General features: G+C 35.8%; 1 protein-coding gene across 1 annotated transcript; it reads right to left on the bottom strand.

Annotated features, from left to right (window-relative positions):
• Positions 1–5,849: 5,849 nt before the first annotated feature.
• Positions 5,850–7,531, bottom strand: LOC149150195 (protein DMR6-LIKE OXYGENASE 1-like). Its single transcript, XM_089442729.1, has 4 exons — positions 7,442–7,531; positions 6,618–6,856; positions 6,208–6,505; positions 5,850–6,062 (listed from the first exon to the last, which is right to left on the bottom strand). The coding sequence occupies exons 1-4, from the start codon at positions 7,529–7,531 to the stop codon at positions 5,850–5,852; spliced, it is 840 nt and encodes a 279-aa protein (XP_089298855.1).
• Positions 7,532–11,867: the final 4,336 nt, after the last annotated feature.

The following is an 11,867-nucleotide window of genomic DNA, read 5'->3' as shown; positions in this document are numbered from 1 at the left end:
TGCATGAGGATCCTCCCCATCATTAGGAGACTATTTAGCTAGAGCAAGAAGGAAATTATAAACATGGGCAAGTTGGTAATGGTTAATTTTTCTAGTTTATATGCTCTGGAACTATATAGCGTATAATGGAGTCTCCTAGAGACTCTATAAAATAACTTATGCTAGGTGTTTAAATAGTAATTAGCTAAGTAGAAGCAAGATTTTTTTTTCTGAAATTACTGAACAACAAAGATATAGATTTTTCTCTGAATGTAAAAGTGTTGGCTTGTTTTCTAGATGAATCAATATAAGCTTCCCATTTCTTAAAAAAAACGTACTTTTAAAATAAATATTGTTAATAAACTTCTATAAAATTCTATAAATTATCCAATTAAAAAAAAAATCATATTTAGTAATTAAAATAATTAGTTAAAATTTATAAAAATATTAATTTTTTAATAAAATAAATACATTTTAATTTTATTGTTTTTATTATTGTTAATTAGATTACAAAAAAATATTTGCATATAAATGTATACAATAACAAGATGATTTATGTTTATTTATTTATTTATTTTTGAGCTAGACTGAGACTAGGTTGGGGCCAAACCCAATGTTGGATGAAAAAACAGTCATCCCACTCATGGGATGCTATCACCAAGATTGTGGAAATATTGATAGAGCTTGGATTTTCCTTGGGAAATGTGAATAAAAAATTATGTGTTTTCTCTAATTTATTATTATATGAGAACAAGAAGTTATTATAACAATTTAACTGACAAAAATATGAAAATTTGAAAGTGCTTTCACCTGATGCACCTTGCCAAAGCATGCATCTATACATTTTAAAGTAAATCACCATATAGCCATCTTATTTCTTGATCTACCAAACACTGAGATGGACCAAATATCTAAAGATGCAAACTTCATTTTGAGTGCAAAGCTTCTCTCAAGATGCTAGTTTTTTTTCTAGCTGCAAAGCTTAGGAAAGGTTTGCACCTTGAGAGTTTTGATTGCTCTCAGAGTGCTTGATAGGTTCTTATTTAAGATGAATCTATGTTGGTTCTTAATATATAAAAGTATTCTCATTTTTTATTTTATTAAAACCTTGTTTTAATCTCTATGGAATATCTACTAAATATATTTTTAGTAGTGGTGATGATAAACTATTTAAATATATCTCAAAAGTAATTATAACACTTTTACTTTTAGATAGCCCCAAGGGTTAGCTCTTGGGAGAGTTCATAAGGTCAATTCTCCTCAACATTCTCATGGTTAGGCTTTGATTATTTTTTCTCATGGGATGTGATCCCTTTAGGTGGATTTGCATATATATAATATCTTTATTGTGATATGAGTTATGGTTTTTGGGCATGTGGTGTTAATAGGGCATAGTATTGTAACACAACCTATTTACAAGTTAATAATATCCATGGTAAAGTAGCGGTGAATATCAATGGATAAGAATATTGTTATATTGTAAGTTTATTATAAGTAATAAGTTTTTATCTATTTACTAATTAAATTTAAATATAGTTACGGAATCATTATTTTAATTTATCTGATAAAATGAATCTGAATTTATAGCTACTATTTATATGTTATATATTTTCATGTGATATGTATATTATGATTTTCTTTTATCTACAATATTGTTTGATTAATAAAAATAAATTACAATATAAAAAATTGATTTTTATTTTATTTATTACTTTTAATTTTTTATTATAAATTGAGCCGACATATTAATATTTACACTCAATTATGGAAACTACAACATCTCCCCCTCTATATTAGTTTTAACTTTTACTATTTTATAATTGAGCTAACATGTAAATATTTACAAACATTTATACCACTGCAACATTGACCTCATACTAGGCTATAGAGTGCCTCTTGGCACAATGAGTTATGGTTTTTTTAGGCATGTGGTATTGATAAGACATGATACACCAAGAAAGTATATTTACTAATTAAAAATTTCCATGGTAAAGTGGAGATGAACCTCCATGATTAAAAGTCTTGCTACATGTTTTTTTCTATGTTTAACTAAAATATTTTTTTATAACTTAATAATAACAATTTGACTGTAAATAAATTTATGTTTAATTAATATGTTAATTTGTTAATAATTTAATAATAATAATTTAAAATAAAGTTATAATTTAGTTATCTTTAATGATTTTTTCTTCTCATTTTTTAACTTTAACAATGTTAGATGTAACATGAAATAATTAGTGAGAATACAGGAAAAAATGTGTTCATGTCTAAAATTCGCATTTGAGTAAACATATAAGGAAGTATTTTTCTTCTCTTCTCTCCAGATTTTTTTTACGTGGGATGAATGCTCATCTTGAATCTTAATCGTTCTTTTAATGTTAATTTTGTTAGTACATTTTTTGTTTTGACACCCATTTTTGACCTCAAAGTTCCCCTAATGTTGATGTTGAATCTACTATTAATGTTAATTTTCTTAGTACATTTTTTTGTTTAACACTTGTTTTTTACATCAAAATCCCCCTCGTGGTTAGGTTAACTCCATGATTAATAATCTTATTACATGTTTTCTTAAATTTGTGTTTTTTTAAATTTATATGGCTACAATAGTAGGTAATCATATTTATCACAAATTTAAAATGCGTTTATATAATTAATTAATTAATTTTAAATATAGAGAGAGAAATTTATAGTCAAAATGACCTTTTTCAAAGCAATTTTTCTAGTTAATCTTAATCAAAATCCCATAAAAAAAAATAAAAAAAATTAAAAATTTTAGTTTAAGTTGTTTAATGTGTAGAATTCAAGTGCCCCAAGGGTTTTCATGGTGTTGAATCCATTTATGCATTCAAAAATATATTTTAAGCAACATAAAATCACAATCTAACTTGAAATAATATTCCTAGATTTTTGTGAAAAAACTTTTTTCATATATATATGAGATAAAAATAATCATGGTATAGTGAAAGTACAATACCTCGAATCAAAGCTAGCGGGTTTCATTCCAGGTTCACCCGAGTCTCATCATTTGGAGTAATGTTAGTCCATGTAGCAAAAAAAAAGTGTACAAGTTGAATATTTATGATAATTTTTTTTTAATATCTTGTACTATTTTTCCCAAATTAATCCTCAGAAGTTATCGATTCACTTTAATAAACAATAACTATGGAGAGAAATTGTATCAAAAGGTGGAATATATTTTAAAGGTAAGAGATTGTGGTGAACATAATTTTTATTAAGTTTATGTTTAGAAATATAATATTTGATTATAGGACTTGTCTATATTAGTTGTCCCAAGTTATTGCTTGTTCTCTCGTTATTTGATTCACAAATTATTATTAAAAAAACAATTGGACTTTAAGTGCGATTTTTTAGAGAGTTTTTTAGTTTATTTCTGAGATAATTTGTCTAAATCTTACAAGGATTTATTGAAATCATACTTTTCACAATTGAAGTGCCCTAGGGGTTTTTAAGGCACTTGAATCCATATATGTACTAAAAAAATCAGTTTAAGCAACACAAATCAAGATTTGGCCACAAATTTTTTTGTTTGGCTACAAATCTGTAGGAAATTCCAAAGAATTGCACTTAAAACCTACTCCAAAAAATAATTATAGGGACTATTGTCTCAAAAAAATAAATATATAATCGCAATTCAAGACTACTCCAAAAAATAATTATAGGGACTATTGTCTCAAAAAATAAATATATATTTTAAATATATAACTATAAAAAATTAAATATATTTTTATAAAACAAAATATTAAATTTATGTTTAAAAAATATATATTTTCATTTTTATTATTTAATATCAAAAATCTAATAATATTAAATTTTAGTTTTCAAATAATACTTAATATTTATAAAATTAAATTTATTTTTAATTTTTAATTTAATAATATTAATTATGGTAAAAAAAAATTCTTGAAAAAACTATATAGATGTTTATTTGTCTAATGTTTGGACTAGTTATTCCACCCATTATCAAGGATGAGAAAGAAAACCCATGATGGAGTGTCTCTGGTGATTGGTGGAATGTTCACCCAAAAAGCCAAACAAAATGAACATCTACACAATTTTTTTTGAAAATTTTTTAACACTATAAACAACTATGAAATTTTCATATATATATATATATATATATATTCAAATTAAAAATCTTACAAATCTATTAAAATATAACTTTCTCTTATAAATTTATAGTTGTCTTTAGACTTTTTGGAAGCTAAGTTTTTCGATGCTTTTCCAACATGATTTATGGAAATCGCAAGTTTGATGGGTAACCCTTGCATAATCGAAGTGCCCTAAATTTTTTTTAAGAGCTAATCCATTTATAAAATCAAAAAACTAGTTTAAATAACACAAATTAAAATTTCTCCTCAAAAATTTTGACTAAATTCCAATACCAAAACACCTAAAAAAATCACACTAAAAACAACTCCTTATAAATTTATCTTTTACAAAATTTTCAACTTTCAAACAAAAATAATGTGAAGTTAATTCACATTATACATTTAAATGTTACGTAAATTTTATTAAAAAAAAAACTCATAACCAATTACCAAAGTTTTATTAAAAAAAAAAAATTCATAACCAATTACCTCAATATGGAAATTTTTCTTTTAAAAACTATTTATAATTTAGATAAATTTAACCCTTTTTATACTTCATAATTTCAACTAAAAAGTATTATTATTAATGTGGAACAATAAAATTATAAATATTAAACATAAAAAATATTATTAAATTTTAATCTCTACCAAAATTTATATAAATGACTTCAATCAATCGTTAACGTCTTTTAGATTCAATAATCCACCTAAAATGGTATATAAATCACTATACCTATGCAAGTAAAACAAATATATATATATATACAAACGTAAAAACCTATTTTGCAGGGGTTTTTGGAGAAGTTGGATACGGGTGAGAGGTTTCTCAAAATTTACAGAGAAAATAGTTAATGAAATACGATAATATTATATAATAATAAAAAAATAATTATATAATTTATATAATAATCAAAATATTTAAAAATTAAAATGAATTTAAATATATAAATAATAAATATATAATCTATTATATATAGATATATTTTCTCAGTGTTTTTCTTTTATATATATGTAATGTCAAGTTCATTATCAATTGTGTGACATGTTTTTCAGATAAAAAACGACTCTAATGTTTAAGCATTCACTGCCACATACAATATGCACACATAATCTTCTACGATATATATACATAAACAATAAAAGAAATACTCATTAGCATGACATTCTAGATATTGCCCTTACCTATGGGTGCCACAAGCTTTCTTAACCCATCAAGAGATTGCTCGAGTTTCTCAATTAAAGATATCGGTGTTAAGGATGTCTTTGGCCTTTCTTCCTGTGAAGGTTTAAATAACAATATTCAAAATTCTTGAAACTTTTCCATGCTCCCATTATAACTCCCGCTCAAAAAGTAACATTACTATCGAGTTCCAAAGCTCTCAGGAGCGAGAACCATTGGAACAGGTTTCCCACCTATCAAGAGGAGTTCAAGTATAACAAAGGTAAAAACACATGGCTTTAAATATATGAAAAATATATAATTTAAAATAAATTATATTTTTACAGATGGCTTTAAATATATGAAATAGGATGTAATTTAAAATAAATTACGTTTTTAAGGTCAGCGCATTCATCTCAATATATAAAACTACCACAATGCATCGATGCGCATCATGTATTATTTATTTATGTACTTTGAAATAAGACTTTCATGATGGGATGCCCATGACGAATGCAAAGGCAAATGAATGGCCCGGCTCCACCAACTAACAGCAATCATTGTCCATTAGATCTTGAAACGATCCAGAACACTCTTTCCCTTTAATTCCTGGTTCCACGCAGCTGACAAAAACTCTTCAAACTTGTATGCTTTGTTTTGTACAGAGCAGGGTGCAGTTCATCCACCATGCTTGTTGCAGGAGCAATAAAAGCATCGTCTGGAGGCAAATAGAAAGTGGGAATTGATATGCGTGCATTGTGTATATGCGTTACTGCTCGATGCTCCACGCTCCTAAATCTCCCATTGCTCACAACCTACTACATTCAAATCACACACAACACAAATTGAATGATCAATACAATACTATCAATTTCTTGCATAGAGAAAAAAGATAACTACATGAATCTGCTTATTCATTCTAACGCGTTAGCTATGGGTTTGACAAAGACCCAAATTGACCACAAAGGCGTTAGCTATGGGTTCGACAAAAACCCACTTTCCATTCTTGATTTCTTGCAGGCCACTGACATCGCTTTCCATTAACACAGAGAGGGCACTTCCATCTGAATGGTTTGCTAAACAAAGAGTAAGATCTGGGTTTGGACATGAAGGATAGCAATTTATAGACATCCGTTGGCTATGTTTGCCAAGAATTCTGTTAAAGTAATCGGAATCCAGCTCTAGAGCTTCTGAAATTGCAGCCAACAGCCTTAATATCAGCCCTCTCATCTCACCGGCGTACTTGCCCGCAATATCTCTGTAACAAAAACTCAAGTCAAACAAGTTAAACTTTTGCAGGGTGGGTTAAGATGAATCAATTCTAGTGCTCTGTCTTAGATATTTATAATAGATCAAATTTTGCTGATTACCTGTAACCTGCCGGTTTTTCCGGCCAAGAACCGATGACTTCTTCAAAAGGATGACAAGGGTGAATGAAATAGTCGATCCAGTGGAGAACCTTGTCTCTACTGAAATTGAAGCTTGTAGAAAACCGGGCTGGTTGATTTACGTCCTCTGAGTAGAGGCATACTCGGTCTTCCACGGGAATTTCGTAGAACTCTTTGGCTATCCCATCATGCTTTTCATGACATTCTGTTGATATCACTATCTGATATCAACCAAAAGAAAATACCTCAGTCAATAAGATATGAATCTTATCCGAGTCACTATATTAATACCACCGTACCAACATAGATGTATAGACTCAATAGTCTGCAAGTGTGACGTAAATTCAACCAAAAGTCTAAGTATTTGATGGGAGGAAGAATTATTGGTTAGTGGTTGAGGTGTGTACTTAAAAGAAGCCATCATCTTCACATGTACGTCGGATTTGATGGATTATTGTCACTCTGTTAGGGCCATCCATGTCACGTCGCTACACTGGCGGTAATCTTCCAACCGAATTAAACGAGGTGCGGCACCACCGACCCTACTCTTTTTAACAATACTAATAATCGTGGACTACGCCTTACGTCTATACTTAGTTTATTTTTCAACAGCTAAGCATATCTTTCATTAAACATACATAGTGGAAACTTTCATCATTAACATATTATCACCATTAACACTCAAGTGCACATCGGAATATCATGGGAGGAGCAACTCCTTGTAATTATGAGTCTGCTCGTATTAATAATGATAATATTCAGAATTCACATATAAGTTTACAACGGAGGGAAACGCCAAGTTTCACCTTCTCGCTTATAAAATTCACCTTCCCGCACTCGTCGTGCAGCCTTGCCCAGCCACCGGGCAAAGTCACACGAGTTACTGCCCAACTCATGTGCCCGCCACACTTGTCGTTTCGTCAGACCACCCATCCCCGTTCACACGTGCACGGTTCACCCGTTCGTCGGCACCCTCGCCTGTCACACGAACTTGGCTTTTGTTCGGCGCACCCACCACGACCGCCCAAACCGTTCACTGTTTACCTGTGCCCACCATTGCATATTTCATTTCAACGCGCCCCGGTGCACTCACCCAACTCACCCTCAAACTGTGTTCACCAACCGACCATTCACCATGTCGTCATGCCGATCGCGCCTGCATGACTCGCCTGTTGGCACTTCCGCACGCCTTCGTTCACACTCGTCATTCAGCCTCACCTAGTGTTCCTCCCACCGAGCGCTCGCACACAACCTCGTCTCACCCGACTCGCACTTCATTATGTGTTGCACCCGCCGAACCACCGAACCGTTCAGCTGAATGTTCACCGTGTGCGCCCGCCCTCGTGCTGCCCGACCCGGGCCTGCCGAACCATCCACTGTTAGCCCTGCGCCCTGCGGTCTGCACGCACCTCTGCAGCACCCACAGTTCGTTTTGCGGCTCGGGTGCTTCGGCCCCTTGTCTGCCTACATCTCCACCTAAGATTTCAAAACTACAACTCTTCGCACCTCGCCTTAGCTCGCTGGCTTGCTTGTTTGCTCGCTTGAGTTCGATGATTTAACTCCTCCCCATCGCTATGTTTTTATATGCCTCCACCGCCATGGTTTACCACGTCGTCCTGCCCAGGAGACCACCCATTCGGCCTTCATTTTAGCTTTCCTGCATGTCGGCCCTTCGGTTGGGCGCCCCCACCCAGGACCGCCTCCTTCAATAAACCTCCATCCAGTCTCAACACTTAGCCATTTTCCCCATGGCGTCACGTTTCCTCCACAGCCACGTTCGTTTCGCTTGCCTTGTCCATCACTCTTACGTCGTGCGGCCTTGCCCAAACGCATCGCAGCTCCAGGGTGTTACATCCTCCCCACTCGAAGTCATTGTCGCCTTCGAAAATATTCCATCCCAGCAACCACCTGTCGCCAAGATATCATCCACACAACTGTGTATATGGGTAACCCATATGTCCATTATTCAGCCTACTTCACGCCATAGATATGCCACTATTCTGTAAGGAATCATGTGCTGGTACCACTCATGTCGGTGATTAGTTGGGTAGCTAATCCAACCATGCATCGCCTCCATAAGAACTCATGCCCCACATCATCATGACTATCGACTGCATGCTACCTATCAACCTGTGTCATCTCACCCCTAGATGCCTACTCAAAGTGTTTGGAGACTCACTGCCATGAGCAGCTAACAATGAGCCTCATGCTCCATGATAGTCTAAGATGATGAGGAGGGAGCAGAGCCTGAAGGCTCTCCCTCACTGATCAACTCAATCCACCTATTCGGATCTTCCACTTCCATTATCTGCAAGTATGCCTCTCGATCCTCCATCTGAACATTCGGCCTCACATACTCTTCGTCATCATCATCCTCCACTGCTTCCAGCCTCTTAGATAGATCCAAGATGCTATCTGACAATGTCCTGATAACCTATGACTGCTCCATAAGCTTTGTCTCTGCAACAGACAACCGCTTACATATCTCTTCATCTCGCTTCCCATTCTCCATATTCATCACTGTCAGCTTACGTTCGGGCTTAGTTACTCCCAAGGTTGGTACACCAATGGGTACATCCTCTCGTCCGTTGTAAATGTACAGTTTCTTCATATGGGGAACAATCATTGCATCGAATTCCTTCATGAATTCTATACCCAGTACAGCTTCATAGTCATCTATCCGCACCACAGTGAAATCGACTTTCCCTGTCCATTCACCAAGTGATACATCCACCTTTTCAGCGACACCAATCACAGAATCTGGAGGAGAATTCAGTGTCTTCATTTGTGCCTGCACCGGTAAAAACTTCAGCCCAATCCTTCTTGTAGTATCCTCACTCATAAAGTTGTGAGTTGCACCACTATCCACCATAGTAAGCACATCAGCACTCCCAACCTTCATTTCAACATACTCCAATTTGTTTCTTTCCAGGTTTCTCCTAGAGACAACTTCCATAGCCATTGCAGCTCCTAGAATCTGCATAATCGCTACAAAAGTTTCTTCTTTCTTCTTCGCATTGGATTGTGCTACGACAACCACCTCTGGTCTTGAAGGACAATTCTTCACCATGCTTGGTTCCTCACATATCCAACACTTCAACGATTTCTTTGTCTTCAACTTGTCATTCGATCTCGAAGTCTCCTCTTTCGTAGTCTTCTCCTTCGGTTTGTCATACATCTTCTTATTCTCTTCAGAACCCTCATCATAGTGTTCTACCAAATGATCCACAGTAGCAAAAGCCTCCTCAAGTGTCTTAATCTTTTGCCTCTTCACTTCATTCCACGCCCAAGGTTTTAGATCTATGATAAAGTTTAACACCTTGTCCCTTTCCGCCATGTCTGGAAGTTCCAAAACCGCACTTGAGAACTCTCGTTGGTATGCCTGCAGACTTCTCATTTTCTTTATATACTTTATCTTCATCCTTGCATCCCATGTTTCATCTTGTGGACTGAAGTGGGTTTGCAAAGCCTTCTTCATGTCATCCAATGCAGTTATGTCTCTAGCATTGCTGTTGGAAATTTGGTCCATCCTCCTTCGCCACCACATCTTAGCATCTTTCGTCAAGAATTGAGTAGCTACCTTTACTTTGTTTTCCTCAGCGAACAATCCCAAGCGCTCCAAGTACTGTTCCATATCCCATAGAAAGTTTCCAAGAGTCTTCGCACTCCTCGTTCCATCATAAGAATCCAGCTCTTTGATTTTTACGTGAGTCACACCTCCACTTGAGTTGTGTCTCACGGCCTTCTTCAAAACCATGATCTCATCCAGAGCATCGTCAAGATCTTGCCGCAATTTCAATATTTCAGCCAAACCTTGATCTCTTCCTTCACCAATCTTCTTGACTTCTTTTGTTTGTGTATACTCCCATTCCATATACTCGTATCGAACCTTGAGATCTTCAAGTTCATCCTTTACCCTCGCATAGTCTTCATGAACGACCTTCATCGAAGTTATGTCAGAACCCAATTCCTCCATTCGTTCCAATACCCTGTTCAGGAAAGCTTCTCCCGCATTATGGCTAGATTCACCTGTCATGATCTGAGGTTCTTCTGCCATCTCTGCTATCTTCTTTCTTTGCGATCTTGTGTAGACCATAAACTGTAAATTTGAATCACCTTTCAGACTTCTTCAACCTGAATCACCAAAGCCTGCAACTCATGTTTCTCTGAAACCAACTGTCACAAAGTGTAGTGGGATCAGCTCCTCATCGTGAACTCTGCAAAGCTATGATACCACCTTTCATGCCCCTACACTGGCGGTAATCTTCCAACTGCACTATAGGAGGTGTGGCACGATGCACCACTGACCCTTTTAATTTTAATAATACTAACAATCATGGACTACGCCTTACGTCTATACTTAGTTTATTTTTCAACACCTAAGCATATCTTTCATTAAACATACACAACAAAAACTTTCATCATTAACATATTATCACCATTAACATTCAAGTGCACATCGAAATATCATGGGAGGGTAAATTCTCTGTAATTATGAGTCTACCCATGTTAATAATGATAATATTCAGAATTCACATATAAGATTACAATGGAGGGAAACCCCAAGTTTCACCTTCTCACTTATAAAATTCACCTTCCTGCACTCATCGTGTAGCCTTGCCCAGCCACCGGGTGAAGTCACACGAGTTGTTGCCCAACTCGTGCACCCGTTGCACTTGTCATTTCGTCGGACCACCCATTGCCATTCATTGATGCCCTCGCCTGTCGGATGAACTTGCCTTCCATTCGGGCATGCCCACTGCGATGCCCAAACCGTTCACCATTTACCCCTGCCCACCATCGCACGTTTTGTTTCACCGCGCTCGGGTGCGCTCACCCAGCTCGCCCTCCAACCGCGTCCACCAACCGACCGTTCATCGTGTCGTCGTGTTGGGCACGCTCGCACGACTCACCCGTCGACACTTCTGCACACCTTCGTTCACACTCGTTGGCTCACCGTTCAACCTCACCTAGCGTTCCTCCCACCGAGTGCCAGCACACGAGCTCGTTTCACCCGACTCCCCGTTCACCGTGTGTTGCACCTGCTAAACTGCCCAATCGTTCAGCCAAACGATCACCGTGTGCACCCGCACTTGTGCTGCCCAACCCGTGCCCACCGCACCGTCCACCATTCGCCCTACACCCTGCGTTCTACACGCACCTTTGCGGCACCCACAGTTTGTTCTGCATCTTGGGTGCTTCGGCCCCTTGTCCCCCTGCACCTCTTCCTAA

Source organism: Pinus tabuliformis, chromosome 9 (genome assembly GCF_031772625.1).
Source record: "Pinus tabuliformis cultivar Carrire ecotype Pingquan chromosome 9, CPIR1, whole genome shotgun sequence".
Classification (NCBI taxonomy): Eukaryota; Viridiplantae; Streptophyta; class Pinopsida; order Pinales; family Pinaceae; genus Pinus; species Pinus tabuliformis.
The sequence above is the reverse complement of the archived record's forward strand: the minus strand, read 5'-3'. Positions and strand labels throughout refer to the sequence as shown.

What these genes read in the sequence shown, in the direction of transcription:
- LOC149150195 (XM_089442729.1), bottom strand. Translation starts at nt 7,531, where the DNA reads ATGAGTTGGGCAGTAACTCGTGTGACTTTGCCCGGTGGCTGGGCAAGG. An exon ending in GAAAAACCGGCAGGTTACAG is followed by an intron (nt 6,506 to 6,617) that starts GTAATCAGCAAA and finishes TTTTTGTTACAG; the next exon opens with AGATATTGCGGGCAAGTACG. An exon ending in CCATAGCTAACGCCTTTGTG is followed by an intron (nt 6,063 to 6,207) that starts GTCAATTTGGGT and finishes TGAATGTAGTAG; the next exon opens with GTTGTGAGCAATGGGAGATT.